Genomic DNA, 21,938 nt, shown 5'->3' with positions numbered 1-21,938 from the left:
CCAGAAAATCGGCTGATTTTAAAAGACCTCAAGAAATTGGGGCATGACGGATGGTGGGAGTGAGGGAGCAGATCAGGACAGTCTCATCCCGTGATTACGAGAGCAAGGCAGAAAACCGAAGTCGAGTTTACAGCGATGGCCAGCAGCGACGGAGTCTTCGTAATAGCGGGAGGCAACAAGGCCCCGCCCACTCTGTGGCCCCGCCCCCTGGCCAAGCCAGAAGCTGGAGCTGAACCGAGAAGCCCGGGCCCCTCCACTTGCCTGGGATGGGGGGCCTGGGAGCAGCCCCTGGCCCACGTCCCCACCCCCAACTCTCCCAACCAGGGCAGGTGGAGGGTCCACAGCTTGCCACAGCTGCCCACACAGCTCTTACCCCAACCTGGCTCCAGCTTCTGGCCTGGCCGGGGGGCAAGGCCTCAGGGGGAAGAGGAGGGGCAGGGGCAGGGCCCATGGCGAAAAGGGGACGGCCCAGGCCTGTCCACTTTCAACAAGTGGGAGAGCCATGGCCCCTCGGCCCCCCCATTCCAGCACCCCTGGAGATGGCACTCCCCTAATGATTGCTGTATCTTTTCATTCATCCCCAAATTGGGACTGGCCCCCAGTCAGCGCCCAGCAACACTTCCTGCCCTCTCCATTTCTGTATCATATTTTGGACATCCACCAGGTCAAGATGACCATGGGTCATCTGCCGAGCTGTCTAGCCTCTCTCGGTTAACACACCTCTGATCAGCAAAACCCTAATCCTGCTGCTCCTCCTTCCTTTCACTACAACAGAGATTTGACCAACAACCAGCTGGTCACCCTGCCGCTGGATGGTTTGGGTGGACTGACCCATCTGAAGCTCCAAGGCAACCCGGCGCTGTCTGAGCCCTTCAGCAAAGAAAGCTTCCCTAAGATGAGGTATGGTTTTGCTCTGGGTGCCCGGTTCACCTTTATCCTCCGAGCTCCAAGTGGGTCTCGCCAATGGGCCTTTATTTGTTTATTTCAATCAGACGCCTGCTCTCCTTGTTTACTGGACATTTTCCTGCCATTCCTCCCGGCCGGCAGGTCGAGAAAGCCCGATTTCTTGCTAACACTCCACATCCATCCTTCCGAGCCTTCCGTGGGAAACTGATGTTCCGCTTAACGTCCCATTGCTCACATCCGCCAAACACACACACACAAGCGGAGCTCGTGAAGCAAGGAGCATGAGCCTGGGGCATCTCTGAACGGAAAACATTCTCAGAAGCCAGTCCTAGCTAATGACATCCAGCTTTCCTTCAGTAAACGCTGTTTGTGTGGCCGTGTCTTGTCTGCTATGGATTAATGAGCTGCCCGAAGGGAGTCACATTAAGCCGCTAAACAAGACAATGCTGCATAGATGATCATAATGGTCCCTTCTGACCTTAATATCTATGAATCTATGGCACTGAGGCCACCTCTGCACTGGGAATGCCGGCTTTGTGGCGAGCCTCAGCACCTGTGTTAGCAGTGAGTTCTTAGCGCCGTCCCCTTGTCTGGTGCGCAGTGAGCTGTGGCTATTGCAGGTTTCAGAGTAGCAGCCGTGTTAGTCTATATTCGCAAAAAGAACAGGAGGACTTGTGGCACCTTAGAGACTAACAAATTTATTTGAGCATAAGCTTTCGTGAGCCGATGAAGTGAGCTGTAGCTCATGAAAGCTTATGCTCAAATAAATTTGTTAGTCTCTAAGGTGCCACAAGTCCTCCTGTTCTTTTTGCAGCTAGTGCATGAGCCACGTTCATACCCTGACTCGGAGGTGAAGGCCAGCATTTTTCAAAAGTGGCCTCTGATTTGGGGAGTCCTCATTGTGGGGTGGTTTTCAGAGGTGGTGTATGCCCCAAGGTTCCCACTGACTCCAGCTGGAACCGTGGGGTCTCGGCACCTGTGCAAATCAGGCCCAGAGTGTCTCAAGTTGGGCTTCCAAAAATGGAGGCTGCCAGCATCAGAGGCCCTTTTTAACAATGTTGGTGTTAGCAGCTGAGGGATTGGTGGGGATAAGCCCTGACATGCAGGCGAATACAATGCAGTGATATCAGGCCAAATTCAGCTCTCCCTTGCAGTGGTGTGAATCCAGACTAACCCTAGTGATGTCCATTTAGCTGGTTTGGATTTACATCAGTGTAACTGACATGGGGAGGGTGGGCCTTGGACTCAGACTCAGCCTGTGCACCCACTGGTCTTTCCAAAACATCAGCTTGCTGGTGCTAGAGAGACAGTTTCAGTCCTAATTGCTGCCCTTTCTGATGGGGGCATCTGGAAACAGTTCTTAGCCACCTCCTAAGGATCTTCACTTTCTTACCACCTTTTGGTAATAGGATTTAATCTGGAGTTTACAACAGGAAGCAGATCTGTATACAGAGTTCCCATCACCTCCCAGGGTTCGGCCAGAAATGTTTGGTAACTTAAAACAAAACCATACTTTTAGACTATAGAGTTTCCCCAGATTTACTAATCCTGTCAAAAGACCTTAACTGCCTGAAAAACTGAAGGCTGCCTCAATTGGATTGCCAGGCTTTACTGGCTTCCAGAAATGAGGCAGGCATTTGCTGTCAGTGGTGAAAGTGCTGTTTCAGCCTGATAGCCCTGATATTTAACCCTGATGATATTCAGCTGCGGTTTAATTGACCTTGTAATATAGGATGTAATTATTGGCCCTGCTTCTGATTAGCAGCCAGCTGCATTCAGGTATCTTGCTGAATTCAAGAAACATAGCCAGGCTTCCTTGAGTGGGCTGGCAGAGCATGGCCCAGAGCCATCGGGCTGGCAGAGCTAGTGGGGGTATCCCCGACTTCTGATTCTAATCTAACCCCTGTGCCCGAGTCCCCACTCACACTCAGAGTTTTTTGTGAGTCCATCACCATGCTGGAGAGCTACCCTGGTGAGGTGCACACGCAATGTTCTCAAGAGCCTTGGCAGGTGCAGTAACACTGGGGCATCATCTAGGGGCTGTTATGGGAGCTGAGCATCTAGCTATTTTCCAAAGCTGGCATTGGGAGGCACGCTGTGGGCTGAGAGCAGTAAAAGGTGGAGGCCTGGCCTGAGGACTGGGATCCTAAGTGGCATTTTCAGAAGAACGAGCTACTCCACCTGCTGGAAGGTCACTCAGGTGAGAGGCACAACTAAGCCACAGTGTGAGGTGCTCTCGTAGCAGACTGCCCGAGGGCTGCTCTGTAGTTTGTGCACCTTCAAAACAGTTGGCACAAAGGGTAAAAATACATCCCCCAAGACACATACGCGTAGGCACATGCTCATCCATCTGTCTCACAAGGGGTGTCATGAGCTATTACTTGTAAAGCAAGGTGCAGATGGGAAGTGCGCGCATGACACTTAGCCATGTTGTCACAATGCTCCTCAGCTTGCCGTGAGGTTAAATACTTGCTTTTAACTTCTACTTTGGATCCTGGACATGTGTAATAACCGGGTCAGGAACCGGACACGTACCTACTCCTGCCCTGTGCTGGCTGAGTCACTTACAGCAGGGCAGAGGATGCAGAGCGCCCCCCAACCTGGTTTAGTGGCATTTTGCACCCAGCGTAGGGCAATGGGAAATCAGACCCTTGGTTTCACGAGCAGTGAAGTGTTACATTCCCAGCACACACACACAGAGAAACCTCACTGGAAGGTTGCAACGTAACATGACTTTGTTTCTTGGACTTCAGAACGATAACACACAAGAATCCAAAAAGCAGAGAGAACCAAAACAGGCTGCTCCCTAAGACAGCGAGGCACAACTCTCCCAACCTGGCTTTTAAGCTGCCTCTTTCTAGACTGATCCACATTGCAGGCTTTGCTATAGAGCCCCATTGCCTGCAAGCAGAAGCAGGAAACTCTCCCCTCTCTTCAAGCGATAGCTTGCAAATCCAACACAGTCCGCATGAAGTAGCTAAGAGACCTGCTTTTCCCCTCCCTAGAATCCTAGAAGTGCCCTATGCCTACCAGTGCTGCGCCTATGGAGTCTGTAGCAACTTCTTCAAGGTATCCAGCCAGTGGGAGACAGAAGACATGAGCCCGGAAGATGAGGATGCCTACAAGAGGAGCATGGGGTTGTTTCCGGGTCATGCTGATAACCACTGTAAGTAAATTAGGCTGAGCTGTGATCAATTCATGGGCCAGGTTTGGCTGTACATTTGGGCCTGATTCTGCATTCTCTTACACTGGGGTACATCAGGAAGAACCCCAGCGAAGGCAGTGAATGGCATTAGATCAGTGTAAAATAGAAGCAGGCCCACAGGTTTCCATGTCCGGCTGGTCAGGGGGTGTATCATTTCCTGTGAATGCTGACACCTTGGGCTGCAATCAGTGTTACTAAGGGCCCAGTGGAGCTAGGCTGGAATCTCCAAAATATCCTGGATTGGACAGAATGGCTTGTATCTTGACAGCAGCTGGGGGGCAGGCCCCAGGGTGGCCTCACATTTAGGAGAGAACAGTCCCCTCCCATGATTCTTTTAGCTTCAGGACTATTTCTCCCCTCAAACAAGCTGACCTGAGTTAGTGACTGGGCCATCTGGTATTCCTGTGACAGCGTAACTCCCTGGCAGAATGCTGATCCTACAGCGTCTCTGTCTCTAGTGTAACACACCAGATAAGGACGATGCTCAGGGTGAATACTGCTTGAAAGAGAATAAAGAAGGATGAGAAAGCGCAGAGCTGGACCAAGGATTGGAAATCGCCGAGGGTACAATGAAAACCGACTCTTTTGTGCCTGGCAATCGAAACACCAGGCAAAAGTGCCCCACAGTCAGGCACGAATAAAAGGAAACACTGCTCCATCCGCAAACACTGTCAGCCTGTGGACTCAGAGGAGATAAAGGCTGGGGCTAGATTATGCAGGAGCGATAACATAGTTAAGGTTGAACGAAGCTTTCTGTTTCAGAGCCAGTTTTTCAGAGTGCTGTAAAATGCACATGCCTTGAAAATTGCTCTGCCCATGAGAGCCAGGAATAGAGTTGCTGATAAAATTTGGGGTCATTTGGTGCAGTGGATAAGCAGATATATCCTTCTCCCCCTCCCCCCACCCCAAAAATGACCAGCCTCTAAAATGCTCTGGTTCTTATTTATGACCAGAGATGGAATGAGAGGTAGAAATATGCAGGAGCCACATAAATTGACATCAGTAGACTTCCCCTGATCTCATCTCGTGAACGACACCGAAAACCAGCCACCGACTGCAATATTTCCAAAGTTATTAGACTGGTTGCATAAAGTGGTATGCAGGCTGCTGCGACCCAGATCCAGTACCGGAGCATGCCAGTTTCAAGCCCATTGGTTACAGTGCTCTACAACTGACTGGCACATTCAGATCATCTTGAAATTTGGTGTGCCGTTAGAGGGCCTGGGGTACGGTCTGTGGTGTAAATTTGGGGTCATTTGATCAGCGGGCTCCCAAGACACGTTCTCCTCCCAAGTGACCTGTCTCAAAGTACTCCCGCGTGTACATGCATAGGCAGATTACCTGGAAAAGACCTTTAGGGTGCAAAGTTGGGATCATGCAGTCAAGGGTCTCCTGAGATAAAGCCCCTCCACACACACCCAGATGACCTGCCTTTAATTAACAAAGTTCTCTAAAATGTACATGCACAGCCCAATTTGCCTGAAAACTGAGGGACTGTGGGTCAGTCCCATGGCTTTTGCGTTTATCACTCTGAAAAGCTGCCATCGTAGGTTTCACCCTGATGACATGCATCAGTATTTGCAGGAATCGATGCTTGTTGCACACCGAGCAAACACTGGCAGCTTCCCTCAGCAGCGTGAGCTGGATCCTTTGGGGGAGGCGGGGGGGAGGGGGGAACCTTCCGATAAAGGCAAATAAAAAGAGGAGACCCACAGTTCCTGTTTAGCTACTGATATCCAAACCTACGGAGCAAAGAAAGAGCATTTTGCAATGCAGCCGGGAGACTGCTGATTTAACTGGGAATTGGTCCTGCTTCGAGCAGGGGGTTGGACTAGATGACCTTCTGGGGTCCCTTCCAACCCTGATATTCTATGATTCTATGACTGGTTTTTTTACGTGTTTGTGTAAATACGTGACCCCACGCACATTGACTAATTCTGGTGTGCCTTGAAAGGAGAAACACATCAGGCTCGATCCTCCTTCTGGGCCAACAAGTGCCCGGTGCATTAGAAGGCGACACTACTCCCCTACCCCTGGGACTGCTGTGCACTGAGCCGGTCTCCTGGCATACAGAGCTGCCAGATGGCTGATACAGTAGCACAGAGGTGGGCAAACTAGGGGTGGGACCGTCCTGCCCAGCCCCTGATCTCCTGGCCCTGGAGGCTCGCCCCCGGCCCCTCCCCCGCTGTTCTCCCTCCCACACAGCCACGCCGCCGTGCGGGCAGCAGGGCTGCAAGCTTCTGCCACTCTGAGCGGCATGGTAAGGGGGCAGCAGCGGCGCACGCCTGGCGGTGGTGGGGTTGGGAAGTCAGGGGACAGGGAGCAGGGGGTGGTTAGATGGGGCAGAGATTCTCGGTGGTCAGGGGTCGGGGAACGGGGGGGTTGGCTAGGGCATGGGAGTCCTGGGGGGCCTGTCGGGGGGCAGGGGTGTGGATAGGTTGGGGCAGTCAGGGTACAGGGAGGGTTGGATAGGGGGTGGGATCCTGGGCGGGGGCGGTTTGGGTCGGGGGTCCCAGGAGGGGGGAGTTGGGGACGACAAGTGGGAAGGGGCAAATAGGGGGCGGGGGCCAGGCTGTTTGGGGGTCACAGTCTTCTCTTCCTGGCCCGCCATACAGTTTCGCACCCCAATGTGGCCCTCGGGCCAAAAAGTTTGCCCACGGCAGTAGCAGGTGATCAGTCAGACATAAGGGAGCCCTGGCCATGCCTCCTGCACCAGCAGCAGGGAGGGAGGTGGCCCAGGAGTCCACTGGCGCTGTGCCCTTGTACGCTGAGGCCTAAAGCTCGCTTTAGGCGCCCGCTGTGCTGGAGGTGTGGCCCCAACAGTTGTACGCAGTGCAGAATCTGGGCTGGGCCTTTTTTTGCAACTCAAAGGAGAATGCACGGTCCACCCTTGCCTTGCCAGGCGTGCTGTGCTAGCCCAGAGCAGGGTTAGCAGATCCCGTGTGATGATGCCGCATTGAAAGGGTGGTTCTATCCATTTTTATTTCATAGGTTTCTATGGTGCCATCGCCCCTGGGCCAGGAGGTGAGCAGCGTTGCTCAGAAAACCAGAGCTGCTCAATTCCCAACTGCAGGAAAATCTGAGATTTCAAAATTTCATGTAGCCCCAAAGAGGGACCAGACGTCCATATTGCCTCATTTTACACAAAATGAACTATTCCAAACTCTTGCCTTTATCATTTTGACCATATTATATATTAGTAGAACCATTTCAACTTTTATATTATATTAGCAATTATAGTATCATAGATTCATAGATACTAAGGTCAGACAGGACCATTATGATCATCTAGTCCGACCTCCTGCACCATGCAGGCTGCAGAATCTCACCCACCCACTCCTGTCATAACATTCAACTCAAAATGAAAGGTTTGGGTCATTTCCCATAAAAATGCTGATAAAATCGACACATTCCCGAAAAAATGTTTCCATTTAACGGGCTCGGTATTTTCCTGTGGAAAACATTTCCTTTGGAAAATTTGCTAGAAGCAAATTTTGAAACAAAATGAATAGATATGGAATGGAATGGGTTCCCTAGGGAGGTGGTGGAATTTCCTTCCATAGGGGTTTTTAAGGCCCGGCTTGACAAAGCCCTGGCTGGGATGATTTAGCTGGGGTTGGTCCTGCTTGAGCAGGGGGTTGGACTAGATGACCTCCTGAGGTCCCTTCCAACCCTGTTATTCTATGACTCTATGATATTGATCTGAATTATGGGTACACAGCTATGAAAATGGTCCATAGACCCCACATTATTTACCAGTGCAGTCTGTATCCCCTCCCCACTCCGATCTGTTGGAGCCTGTGGATAAGCTTCATGAGTGGAAACTAACAAACTTAGCTCTTGTTAGTGTGGCAGGGCCAGGAAGCACGGCAAGCTGGGTAGTAACCCTGAGTAGGTGACGTAGAACCATGTGTTAACATCAGTGTGGCAGGAACCTCTTCGCAGCCTGGTCATTTTTCCCAACATTAATGTGTCCCATACTTTAACGACCTTGGCGCACGCAGCAGGGGCATTGGCCCGGCGAATTACAGCCGGTTCAATGAATTGTAAAATGAACTGGCTGCACTGTGAGTCTCAGCGACGCTCCCGGCAGATCCCCACCTTTTGGGGACTAGCTCGCTCACTGCCACTTGAGCCATTGGATCGCTTAGTGGCTACTCTGTCAGGCTCCGATCCTGCCAGGGGCTGAGCGCCCTGAACTCCCGTTGAAGTCAATAAGAGTTAAGGGTGTTCAGCACCTTCCAGGAAGCCCTGAGCTGGATTGGTTCCGACCTCTCTTAGTGTGTCCCTAGGGTATTAGGACCAGGGAGTGACGCAGAACAATTCTGAAGGATGAGACTCTTGGCAGCCCAGAGGGAGGAAGAGCCACCTAGGCCTATGCTAAATGCCTGTTAGAATAATTCCCATGGTCTGAAGGTGCATGGACTGTGCAAGCATGTCCTTAGCTAGGCATGGCCCTGGCATGTCTCGGTCATTAAACATTCAATAATGGACCCTTGCATCTCCTGTGCATGACGCACTTTTGCTCGTGTGGGTTTTTTAAACACATGTATAAATTGCTATTTTAATGTATTAATTACTGTTTTATTCCCAAGGCCTCCTTTGTGGCCTTCAGGAATTGTAGCCAGGCCTTGGTACATGAATTTAGAAGGACTGTACATTAAGTGCCTCAGTAAGGAGGAACAAAGCTCTCCGCCCTTTCCCCCCAGAGATTAAGCTTCTTGCTTAAGAGCAAATAACTCAGGATTTTTGCCCTGCAGCCTGTAGCAATGGTGTGAAAGGCAGGAGACTGGCGCCGTACAACCAGATTGCTCCAGGCAGATGGGGCTCGCTAGCCCTGGCACCTAACCATAGCCACCTAGGAGAAGGGACTCCAGTTTCAAAACAAGAGCATCTGACTTGACCAGCTGGTGTGTAAAAGTTGTGCCGTTCACACGTGCTCTGTGGGTGTTTGTCTTATTTCAGTACAATGCTAGGGCGTCCCCTGGACATGACGGGCAACTGCTTCACCGGGCAGCTGTGCAAAATGGGAAAAGGCCACCACATTCTGGGCATGTGGCTAAAGAACTACGTTTGGCTTCCCTGAATGTGGGAACAATGACTGTGAAATCAAGCGAAGTGGCCAAGAGGTTGAAAAGGACAGTGCACATTGCCTGTATACAAAAAGACAAAATGGAAGGGATTGAAATCCATGAACATCTGGGAGGGTTACAAGATAATGTATCAGGGCTCAGAAGCAAGGCGGAATGGATCAGGAATAGTCAGAGCAGAAATATTACAGGAAAAGGTAGTGAAAATGCAAAGGAAGAGTGACCTTCTGATGAAAGTTGGAATAGCACTGGGCAGAGAACAAATATACATGCTGGAGTTTGGTTGTACGACTGAGAAGAAGAAATTCTGAGAAGATAGCGCTGGACCGAGTGCTAAGTGAAGAACCACAAGGTGAGTACTTGATTATTGGAGCTGACCCCAACGGACATGTTGAGAACACAGTGACGGCTACAACAATTGTCATGGAGGATGAGACTTTGGAACCAGAAGTGAAGCTGAAGGATACTTTAGGGTTAGCCAAAGCCCATGGCCTGAGAACTTAATTAAATACAGATCCCAGATGGACTACTTCCTGAAAAGAGGAAGAGATCTAAAAAACATGAGAAACTGTAACATGATCCCAGGAAAGCAGATAGCAGAGCAACACAGATTGCTTGTCATGGACTTCCAGATGAAAAGGCTACAGGGCAAAAGACAAGTTGTGGAACAAAAGATAAAGTGGTGGACTCTCACTGATAAGTCTGAAATTTAAAGATAAGACTCTAAGGAGGTTGGACAATGACCAAACCAATCACAATAATACCAGTGAAGACTGGGGGGGAAATATCCAAACATATTACAGAAAGTGAACAAGTTTCTTCTGTGGGCAACCAACAGGAGGGAAATATCATGGCCAGGAGATGGCAGTGGTCCAGCAATATGCAGGAAGCAGTAAAGAAGAAGGCGGCAAGGTTTCAGCGATGGCAGAAAGTAAAAACGGTGGAAAGCTATGAGGAATACACTCTGGTAAAGAAAACGCCGAGAACCGTGAATGTGGAAGCTAAGGGTCAGGCATTTAAAGCCTCATACACAAGTCTATTAACGGAGGAAGGGGAAAAAGGAATCTATAGATTAGCCAAGATTAGGCAGATAAGCACAGAGGACTTGGGAGTTGTGAAGTGTCAACTGTGAGAACGGAAGAGTGCTGATGGAAGATGGGGAAATCAGTACGTGGTGACCACGGTTCTTTGAGAAACTGTTCAATGGGGAGAATGTGACGAAACCGTTGAGGGAAGTACGCGCAAGCAACAACCTTACAAGACCTATCCCCATGGCGGAAAATTTGGCTAAATCTAACCCTGTAGCCGGGAGCACGCTTCCCAGCACGGTTACACAGCCACGTGCAAGCTCTGCTTGAACTAGCATGCTAAAAATAACAGCCTAGCCAGGGCAGCACGGGCGCCAGCTCTGGCTAGTCACCCACGTACGTACCCACCGGGACCCCCTGGGTCTGTACTCAGGTGGCTAGCCCGAGCCACTGCCCATGCTACTGCAGCCATTGTACTCCTTTAGCATGCTAGCTTGAGCAGAGTTAACTCGTGACTGTCTACCCATGCTGGGAAGCCCGATTCTAGCCTCAGACAATGCTAGAGGTGATGAAACGTGAGAAGGGAGTGGGACCCGATGGTGGACCAATCCAGGCATTTAAAGCATTAGGCCATGGGGGAGTGGGGATGACCACAAACTTTTTTTCAGTTTAATTTTCCATATTGAAAACATGCCTGATGTGGGAAGGAAGAGCACATTGGTCCCTGCCATCAAGTATATGATAAGGAGATGTGCAAGAATGTAGTAATTACCGACCCATCAACTAGAGTTGCCAACTTTCTAATTGCACAAAACCGAACACCCTTGCCCCACCCACTGGCCTGCCCCTGCCCACTCCATCCCCTCTCCCTCAGTCGCTCACTCTCCACCACCCTCACTCACTCGCTCATTTTCACCGGCCTGAGGCAGGGGGTTGTGGTGGGGCAGGGGGTGAGGGCTTTGGCTGGAGGTGCAGCCTCTAGGGTGGGGCTGGGGATGAGGGGATTGGGGTGCAGGAGGGGGCTCCGGGCTGGGGCTGATGGGTTCAGCATGTGGGAGGGGTCTCAAACTGAGGCATGGGGTTGGGGTGCAGGAGGAGGTGAGGGCTTTGGCTGGCGGTGCAGGCTCTGGGGTGGGGCCAGGGATGAGGAGTTTGGGGTGTAGGAGGGGGCTCCAGGCTGGGGCAGGGAGTTGGGGGGTTTCTAAGCTGGTACAGGGGGTTGGGGCGCAGGAGGGGGTGAGGGCTCCAGGAGGGATTTGGGGTGAGGGAGTGGGCTCAGGGCAGGGGTTGGAGTGCAGGAGGAGGTGAGAGGTGTGGGCTCCAGGTGGCGCTCATTTCGGGCTGCTCCCATAAGCACCGGCATGTCCCTCGGCTCCCAGGTGGGGGCATGGCCAGGCGGCTCTGCTTGGTGCGCGTTGCCTCCACCTGCAGGCGCCGCTGCTCCTCCCTCTAGGAGCTGAGGGACATGTTGCCACTTCCGGGGAGCCGCATGGAGCTGGGTAGGGAGCCTGCCAGCCCTGCGCCAACCACACTTTTAATGGCCCGGTCAGCAGTACTGACCAGAGCTGCCAGGGTCACTTTTCGACCTGGCGTTCCGGTCGAAAACCAGACACCTGGCAACTCTACCATCAACTTAATGAATCACACGATGAAATGACTGGAAAGAATTATGGAGAAAAACTTCAGGAGGAGTTGGAGTATCAAGCAGGTGACCACCAATTCAGGTTTATGCCAGGAAGGTCAACAATGAATGCAGTGTTTGCAGCCTGAACATTGCAGGAGATACACAGGGAGAGATGCAAGAAACTTCACTTATTGTCTGTGGATTTAGAGAAGGCCTATGACAGAATTCCTAGAGAATTGTTATGGTCGTGCCTGCGGCCACGCAATCTTCTGGAGACATATGTTCAGACTGTCATGGACATGTAGGAGGTTAGCACAACACTAGAAAGAACAGAAGAAACTGCACCGACAGTGAGTCATTCCCTGGGAGGGTGGGTCTACATCAAGGATCAGCCTTAAGCCCATTCCTGTTTGTGACTATGGTGGACACCTTGACTCAGTAGATTAGGGGAGATGCTCCATGGAGCATGCTTTTCACCAATGACATTAGATTGTGCCATGAAGATAAATCTGAACCGAAAAGGGACTGAGAACTACGGAGGGCTGCATTAGATGAAAATAGCTTATGGGTCGGCCAACAAAAGACTAAATATATGCAACGCTCCATTGAGAGGGACAACGAGAAGCCAGTAAAACAGGGTGGTATTCAGTTCATGTCTGGGCAACAACTTCCATAGCTCGTTCAGTGTTGAGTGATGAATGCGGATGTTAGGAGTCATGTGACGAGTCCTTGGTGAAATGGAGAGGGTTGACGGGAATTCTATGCTTTAAGGATATGCCAAGTAAACTAAAGAGCAAAGTGATAAATTCATGATTAGGCCAGCCATGATGTATGGATCAAAAGGCTGGCCTGTGAGAAAGAGAGAACAACCACTGCACACTGCCGAAATGAGAACCCTGGGTAAGATGAGAGCTGATAGGCTATGCAATGAAATGGTATGAGCCATGATGCAGGTAGCCCCCATCATGAAAAAGCTGAGGGAGTATCACCTGATATGGTTGGTCATGTGAGATGACAAGATATGGGATAGGATGGCCAGAGAGTACCAGAGCTAATAATCGTGGGACAAAGACCACAAGGAAGACTTAGAAAATGGTGGTTGGAGATGCTGAAGGAGGACATGGAAAAGGTTGGTGTCAACTTGGAATACCCACTGGACAAGAATGCTTGGAGACCAAGAACGAGAGCCACCGATCCTGATGGATGGGACATGATGAAGGCAAGGAAGCAGTGGCATATAACAATTTGCATTCAGCCACTTCATTGCTGTCAGACAGCCTGCAAGAAAGGCTGAGGGGCAAGTTTTCAAATGATAACTAGTTCCTTTCATCAGTAGATCTTAAAGCACATGACAACGGAGGCCAGTATGGGGAAACTGAGGCAGAGAGAGGCAAAGTGACTTGTCCAAGGTCAACCACCAGGTCAGAGCCAGAAACAGAAACCAGGTCTCTTGAGTTCCTAGTCTGGTGCACTATCCACTAAACCCCACTGCCTCCCAATGAGCTCTATTTCTATTTAGCCTCCTAAATGTAGTGACCAGGTTTTGCTTAGCAGCCATCAGCTTCGAGAGCAGGATGAAATCAGTGGCATTGCTTTGCCCCGTTCTGATTAGTCTCTCTTAGTTCACAGCTTTGGCAGGAGAAAGGACAACAAAGATGGCAGCAAAAATTAGCAAGGCCATAAAATATAAGCCTGATGCTCTAAAACCAACAGACTATCAGAACTTGGCAGGAGAGAAAGCATTCCGTCTTTCTATCTGATGCACAGTTACCATCAGTGAAAGGTCACCATTCACCAGCAGCCGCCGTGCTATGGTATTTGAGATTGAACCTGTCAACTATTTAGACATATGCTCTTCAGGGCAGGGACCATCAAGAATAGAGCTGAGCAAATATTGATTTTCCAGTTTGATGGACAAACCGAAAAATAAAATGAAAATCACTTCCTTTTGAACCAAAAATGAAACTTTCTTGGGTTTTCTTACCAGCACAAAACAAAAATGAACAAAATTCATTTCAGGTTGAATGAAATGCTTCATTTGACCCAAAACAAATTTTTGTTGTTGTTTTTTTATTCTGTTTCGTTACTTTTTGGGTGCTTTTTACCCTTTTTTTAAAAAAATAAACAAATGGAGTGAAATTTAGAAATGAATCATGTCAAAATGAAAAGTCAAAACACTTTGTTTCAAAAATGTCGAAATGAACCATTTTAATTCTGTCGGGCGGGGGAGGTTTCCCCTATTTTTTTATTCGTCCGAAACTATTCATCAAATTCAACTAGAATTCCCAAATAGTTTCATTTGGGGGCGACTTTATTATTTGACCAAAAATAATTGCCCCATTCTAGTCACATCTGTATGTCAGTAAAACATGTAACACAGTGGGTTCCCGATCTCAGCTGAGGCTCCCAGATGCTAGCGTAATACAAGTGCTAATAAAGACATGGGATACCGCTGTTCCCCCGTAGGAAGAGCAGGAAATAACTGAGGGACCTTAGGTCCCATTGTGTGGTTACTGTTGACCAAGCTGATTTTGTCAATTCAGAATTAGACTGGCTGCTGTCTCCGGGACCCCAACCAGACCCCCTTTCTCTTGGCTGTAGAAATTCCTGTTCCCAGTGAATGATTGGACCGGGTAGCTCACTTCTGCCTGAGTGGCACTTTGCATCTGTGACAGTCACACATAAAACACAGACTGGCTTTTTATTCCCACTTGTGATGGATTCTGCCTGCGTCCTGCATCATCTCCGACCCTGCTCCCATGGAGGTCAATCGGAGTTTTGCCACCAGTTTCAGAGAGAACACATGGTGCTGCTTTGTGTACTTGCGTTGTTTTGACTAAAGGATGTTTATGGGAATACGCGCCTTTTCCAGACATATTGCCTAGCTTGCGCTCTTAGCACCTCAAGCTAAACAAACAGCAGAAGATCATCTGTCTAGACAGTTGGGCAACACAGCCTCTTCTATCCCAGTTGCTGCCATGCTCGGAGCTGTAATGTGGCTACCGTAGGAAAGCAATGCAGCTCCTTGCCAGGGCGCCTTTCATTCATAACATTATTCATAAATTATGAGGTGTGAGAACCCTGGTGATGGCAGAAAACAAGATCTATACGGAGTGAGAAATATCGAATACAGAGCGTCACTCTTCGTTAGCTCTGCCCTCTGCTCTACGGATTAGCGCCCCAACGCTGTGCTTTCAGGCTCCTGGGATCAGCCCATCCAGCCATGGGGCCAGTGGGTGATCTTCTCAGCGCCCATGCCCAGAGGCCTGTAGGCCCCTTAGCAGAGTCCAAATAAACACATATGGGGATGTTACAAAACTACGGCAACCTGCCCTGCTAGAACAGAGCTGGGCACTGTTAGAATATTCCCACTCACTGAGGAATAGCTCATTTATTCCAGCGCTTCCCCGGCTGACGTGTGCCCACGTTCCCAATGAGGAGAGGAACTCCCAGTTTACATTTCCTGCCTTGGTTGGGGTTGCCCTGGCCCAGGACCATCTTGCAGTATGGAGCATCTGTTAAATGCAAAGCCGTCGAGGCCTTTCGTACAGCAATGTTCCCAAACAGGAAAGAGCTGGGCCAGAGAAACTGAAGGCTTCCAGTGTCAGGGGATCAAGACACAGTGTGCCAGGGCCTGAGAGCAGAAGAAGACTCGATGGGTTTATGAGACTGTAAAGTGCAAGGGAGGAAATATTTTCCGCCCCACTCTGGGTGTTTTCTTGCCAGATTCCAGAGCAGCAGTGATATTTTAATGCTTGGGCAAACAGATGAAAAGTTTTTTCCAAGGCTTCCTGAAACCAAGAAGGCCACAGAATCTGTCGGGAGGTGCTGAAGGCAGCACGTTATTTATCATTATTATTATTATTAAATAATACTCTTGGCTAAATGTACAAAGGGTTTAGGGACTTGAAGATGCAGGCAGGTACCCTAGTGGGATGGTCAAAAGTTCCTAAGCAGGTTAGGTGCCTATTGGGTTGGGTCCCTAAGGTGTTTAGGCCCTTTACTAAATCCCATTAGGTGAGTATTTGCATCTCTAGGCAATTAAATACCTTTGTAAGTCTGGCCCTATGTTCCCTTGGCCATGGCCTCTGCAACCAGCAATGGTTGCTTCTTGCATTGTGCAGCCACCCCCATCCACAACCTCCCCCACCCCACTGCCTTCACGTGGAGGAGCCCATCTCTGCAGATCTAGCCCTAGGGGCTTGGCTGAAGAGTCTCCCCGAGCCCTACAGGGCAGGAAACGTGGGCTGTGGTGAGAGGCTCCCAAGCAGGGGTGCTGAGAACCCCCACAAGGGATCCAAGCCAGGGTGTGCAGCCACGGCAGCCCCTCAGCTGGTGCTGTGCATTGTGGTGGTGCAATGGGGGAACTCACCCTGGGTTTGGTGTTTCCATAGCTAAGGATTAGCAACAATCAACTGGGTTATTTGGGGCCAGATGCCATTGATATGTGAGGGGCAATGGAGAAAAGCAGGTCTTGGATTAGACCACAGGCACCTGATTCTTACACCAGGAATAGACCTGGCCCTCAGGGTGCGAGCATAGAGACTACAGCTGCATTCTATCACACACACACACACACACCCCGCCCCCCATACACACAAACACACTCCCTCTCAGCTGCTGCTCCAGCCAGCACGGGAGTCTCTTTCTGCTCCTCCAAGACAGCCCACGAGTTGTGGTCAGGGTGCAGCTGCAGAGGAGCACGCAGCAGGCCAGACTCGGAGGTTATTTACACCTGTGTGCAACCAGGACCGATCCAACCAGCTTCACATTTACAATGGCCCAGCTGAGATCAGAATCCACGGGCTCACGGAGTTGCCCAACTTCAAAACCCGCAAAGGTTTCTGTTGGCAAAATTCAGCAGGACCCACTCCAAATGGTCAAAAATGGGGAGCCGGGCCCCAAAACATTGTGAGATTTTAAATAAACAAACAAACTTCGGGATCTTTGTCTTTGCCTTCCAGTTTGAGTCTTTAGGTTACTATCGTTATGAATGTGTATTACCGTAGCACATAGGCATGGGTCAAGACCCCACCATATTTAGATGGTCAGCTCTTTGGGCAGGGACCACCTTTTGTGGCATCCTGCCCCAGGACTAGGGCACCTAGATGCTCCAGGCGTACAACAATAACACTTGTGCTAGGTGCCGTACAAAGGCAGAACAAAAAGACGGACCCTGCCCCATGGAGCTGACACTCCTGGGTCACATTTTCAGGCTTTTCTCTGCTACCAAGAGGGCTAGGAACATCCACTTTCTTTTTAAGGCAAGCTGAGATGCCCATGTAATCGCATGATTCTGGGACCTGGGGCTTTAGTTAAAACATCAAATATTGTGAGACTTGTTTTCAAAATGGTGAGGGGCTGGCTTCCCTGCCAACCCAACAGGCTTCTCCAGGGGCATGCACCCTCTGCCCGCAACACAAAGGGCAAGCAAGACCGCAACATCCCTTTTAATTGTGCAGGTTGATCTCACAAACACAGGCAATGGGAGAGGGTTCGAAGAGCCACGAGAATGATTAAAGGGTTGGAGAACCTGCCTTATAATGAGAGACTCAAGGAGTTCAATCTATTTCGCTTAACAAAGAGAAGGTTCAGGGGTGATTTGATCAGTCTGTGAGTACCTACATGGTGAGAAAATATTTAATAACAGGCTCTTCAGTCTAACAGACAAAGGTCTAAAACGTCCAATGGCTGGAAGTTGAAGCTAGATAAATTCAGACTCGAAATAAGATGTAAATTTTTAAGAGTGATGATAACTTACCAAGGATTGTGGTGTGGTTCTCCAACATGGGCGACTGCTAAATCAAGACAGGATGTTTTTCTAGAAGATCTGCTCTAGTTCAAACAGGAATTAACTCAGGGCAGGTCTGTGCCCTGATCTAAGCAGGGGGTCGGACTGGATGATCACAGTGGTCCCTTCTGGCCTTGTAACCTTTGAAAAGCTGCCGGCACCGGCCTGGCACTGACCTTGTGTCCCTGCAGTGTTCTGTTCTGAGCTCATTTTCCCTTTTTCCTTTTCCTGCCTAGATGACCTGGACATGGACGACTTCCAGCTGGAGTTTGAGGAGTCAAAGTTGCACCCCACCATCCAGTGCACACCCAGCCCTGGTGAGCAGCAAGCTGAGGGGAGACCCCTCCTCTAAAGCACAGAAATAAGACTCGAAGCTCTTCTAATGCAGCTGACTCCCACATCCTTCCCCCTACATCCCACCACTCGCTACATACACACGTAGACCAGAATCTAGGCTGGGTCCTGGGGGCAGCAGTGGGATTCCTCTTTCCCAGGCTAAAGCCATGGAGCTAGTGCCCTCCCAGGTGGAGAGGGAGGACTCATGGCAGCCCCACCCTTCTACAGAGCTCTTCCCACTTCCAGCCTTTCCCTGCACCAGGGCCCATGCCTAGGAACGCTGTATGTCCTAGCAGAAGAGGGGACTGGATTGGCCCCATCACACACTAGCATAGGAAACTGCAGGCTAAACCACCTACCCTGGTACCACACAGAGCAGCCAGTGCTTCACATGTTCACCCAAGGCTCCCGCACATGTGGGTTGCTTTGCAGAAGCTAGTCTTGAACTTCCAGGGGGAAATTCCTTCCCAGCCCCAAATATGGCGATCATTTAGACCCTGAGCATGTGGGCAAGACCCACCAGGCAGACACCTGGGAAAGAATCCTCTGTAGTAACTCAGTGTCCCGTCTCTGGCTGGTGGAGATATTTGCTGCTAGCCGTCGCAGACCGGCTCCATGCCATTGTAGACAGTCTCATCACACCATCCCTTCCATAAACTTATGAATTCAGAGTAAAGGGCTGACATTCAAGCCACACATCCCAGGCCATGCACACAGATGCCAGCACAGCCCTCCCCGCTTCTGCACTCCCTGACCTGCTCAGCAATGTTCACCGCCTACTTATCACAGTGTGCTCTTATCCACTGGGCAGCACCAGAGCCCCGTAGACAGCTGGGGGGAGAGGACATTGGGGCAGACCTCAGGGGTAACACTGGAAGCATAGGGCCCTCGAACGTCTCCTGGGTCAGAGGTGCCCTCAGCGGGTCTAGGGCATTTGTTCTGACCCACTTCTGCTTGGTAGCGCTGAACAGGAGTGGGACCGGCTGGGTCAAGCCCTGGCTGGGATCAGGCCGACGTGCCGTATCAGCGACGCGACAGTAGGGTCGATGATGTTGGGCCTCGTTTCCTTGCAGGTCCCTTCAAGCCTTGCAATCAGTTGTTTGAGAGCTGGATCATCCGCCTGGGGGTCTGGGCCATCGCGCTGGTCTCAGTGCTCTGCAATGGGCTGGTCAGCCTGGCCGTCTTCGCCTCGCCCAGCTACCTCTCGCCAGTCAAGTTCGTCATCGGCTCCATAGCCGGGGCCAATATGCTGACGGGCGTCTACTGCAGCATGCTGGCTGTCGTCGACGCCCTGACCTACGGACAGTTTGCCAAGTACGGGGCCAGGTGGGAGACGGGGGCGGGCTGCAGGGCCACGGGCTTCCTGTCCGTCTTCGCCTCAGAGGCCGCCATCCTCCTGCTGACGCTGGCCACCGTGCAGTGCAGCGTTTCAGTCTCCTGCTTCCGGCTGTACGGGAAGTCACCTTCCTTCAGCAGCGTTAAAGCCGCCACGCTGGGCTGCCTGATGCTGTCCTGTGCAGCGGCAGCCCTGCCGCTCTTCTCCGTTGGGGAGTACGGTGCGTCCCCTCTCTGCCTCCCGTCCCCCGTCCCCGACGGGAAATCCTCCACCCTGGGCTTCATGGTGGCCCTGGTGATGGGGAACACCCTCTGCTTCCTGATCATCACGGGCACCTACATCCGGCTCTACTGCAGCCTGCTGAAAGGGGAGTTCGACACCCTCTGGGACTGTGCCATGATCAAGCATGTGGCCTGGCTGATCTTCACCAACTGTCTCCTCTACTGCCCAGTAGCCTTCCTCACCTTCTCCTCCATGCTCAACCTCTTCCTCATCACCCCAGAGGTCATCAAGTCGGTCCTGCTGGTGGTGCTGCCCTTACCTGCCTGCTTGAACCCCCTGCTTTATCTGCTCTTCAACCCCCACTTCCGAGACGACCTGCGCCTGCTTCAGCACAGGGGCCAGACCAAGGGCAGCTGCCCCCGGTCGTACGCCTCAGATGACACGGAGAAGAGCTCGTACGACTCCACCCAGGCTCTAGTGACCTTCTCGGACGCCGATCACATATTTGAGGTGCCCGACGCCTTGGGTGTGCACCCGGTCCTGGATGCCTACAGCTTCCCCTCTGTGACGCTCGTCCCCTGCCAGCAGAGGATGGGTGCCAAGGGGCAAGAGAGTGGCTACTCTGCCCGCCACCCCTGCCTGACCGACGACGAGCTGCTGATTTCCTCGGAAAGCAGGGATCCAGCCAGCAGCAGTCTCCGGGTCAGCTTCTTCCCCTCTCTGCCCGCACCGTCCTTCACGTCTCACTTATAAACACCCCCCAAGTGGCCACGCAGGCAGCCCCTCATCAAATGAGCCAAGCAAGAGCTCCCCCAGCCCTGGGGGGACGAGACGCAGGCTGATCTATGTCAGGCATCGACATGCCCCCATCGCATCATAACCCTGGGCAACAGGCAGAGCAATGCCTGGCAGCGCAGCCTAGCCGCCATCCCAAGGGCTCAGGGCTTTCATGGCAGAATACAAGTGCACGAACGCACAAAGAAACACTGTGTCCCCTCTGCCCCTGCATAACAGGGGACCCCCTGAGCCCAGAAAGAGAGCGAGAGAGACTCCCCTCTGGGATTTCCCTAGACAGACTCCTAGCATACCAAGTCAGAGAGCAGGAAGGACCTGCAGGTAAGGAACCAAAATGCTTCTAGTCCAGGGAGATTCCTCCCCCCCACAAGGGAGTGACCCCCCAGCCTCTGTGGTGGAGCGGGAGCTCTTGCCAAGCTTGCTGCCCTCTGACCCTACGAGCTGTGATGCTGGCCCACACTTAGTCCTGCTGGTCGTGTGTCCTGGAAGAGGATGGGCGAGGGAGTGGAGCAGGTGGGAGTGAAGTGGCACCAGGCAGCACCCACAGCAGTGGCAGCAAAAACCCATTGCAACCCCACGGCAGGTGGGAGAATCCTCAGGCTTCGCACCTCGCAGGACACTTTACAGACACCCTCCGGTGAGCGCCGCCGTGCCCTGGGAGGGGAGTCAGAACTGTGCCTTCCCCGTTACGCAGCTGGGGAAACCAAGGGAGGGGATGAAGGGCAACGTTTTCAAAAGCGGCCGTTAATTTGGGGCCTCGCATTTGCCCTTCTCCAGGGCCTACTAGAGACAACCACCCTTCCACAGTGCCAGCCTTCCAGCGGCACTCTCACAGCCCTTTGACCCCTTCCCACTGGACCTAATAACGAATAGGGCCGTTTGCTCCCCTGCCAGGTGGGATCTGCAGGCAAGTAGCTGACCCGTCACAGGCATGGCTGAGCCCAACTCCCTTTAAAGGGCTGGGACAGCTTTGTCATTGCTTACTCTAGCGTCCAGATCCTCAAAGGCACGTAGGCAGCTAACTCTCATTGGTCTCAATGGGTGGTAGGCCCCCTAAATACCTTTGAGGCTCTGAGCCTCCGTGCTTCTATGGATAAACCCTTCCAGATCTGTTTTCCCCAGTTCTTTATTACCCGAAATATGCATCCCCTCCCACTCTCCGGGCTGCCTGCCATTTGTTCTCCTGAATCAGTGTTAACATGATCAGCCACCATGCTCTGGGATATTGTCTTACTGGAGGTGTTAGTCTGCGTCAAGCACAGTCTGCTTTTAAAGGACACCAGATTAATATCATTCTGATCATTTATTCTTAACATTAATTCTACCCTATATCAAATACAAACCATGGACACTTCCATCTGTCACATGCCTGTACTAAGAAAAACTCTGAATTGGATGTAATGCCTTTAATACACCATGTATATGTTATTGTATGTATATATGATGCCATATATAATATCCAGCATGCGTGCGTGTGTATATTATGTGTATATTTATATATAACCAGTTTCCCTCCCCCGCTGACCATTCCTTCACCCTGTTTGTGTATATGAACTGTAAAGCATCCTGTATGAAAGACGCTATAGAAAAATAAATTGTAATTTT

General features: G+C 51.2%; 1 protein-coding gene across 1 annotated transcript in view; it reads left to right on the top strand.

Annotated features, from left to right (window-relative positions):
• Window positions 1–21,938, top strand: part of LGR6 (leucine rich repeat containing G protein-coupled receptor 6) — a 202,528-nt gene extending 180,590 nt beyond the window's left edge. Inside the window, exons 15-18 of the mRNA XM_007054310.4 lie at window positions 775–900; window positions 3,912–4,072; window positions 17,881–17,961; window positions 19,054–21,938. Of these exons, the coding sequence (XP_007054372.1) occupies window positions 775–900; window positions 3,912–4,072; window positions 17,881–17,961; window positions 19,054–20,291 (1,606 nt within the window). The 3' untranslated portion in view covers window positions 20,292–21,938. The remainder of the gene's footprint in view (window positions 1–774; window positions 901–3,911; window positions 4,073–17,880; window positions 17,962–19,053) is intronic.

Source organism: Chelonia mydas, chromosome 21, assembly GCF_015237465.2.
Source record: "Chelonia mydas isolate rCheMyd1 chromosome 21, rCheMyd1.pri.v2, whole genome shotgun sequence".
Classification (NCBI taxonomy): Eukaryota; Metazoa; Chordata; order Testudines; family Cheloniidae; genus Chelonia; species Chelonia mydas.
Note: the sequence above shows the minus strand (reverse complement) of the source record. Positions and strands in the feature narration are given on the sequence as shown.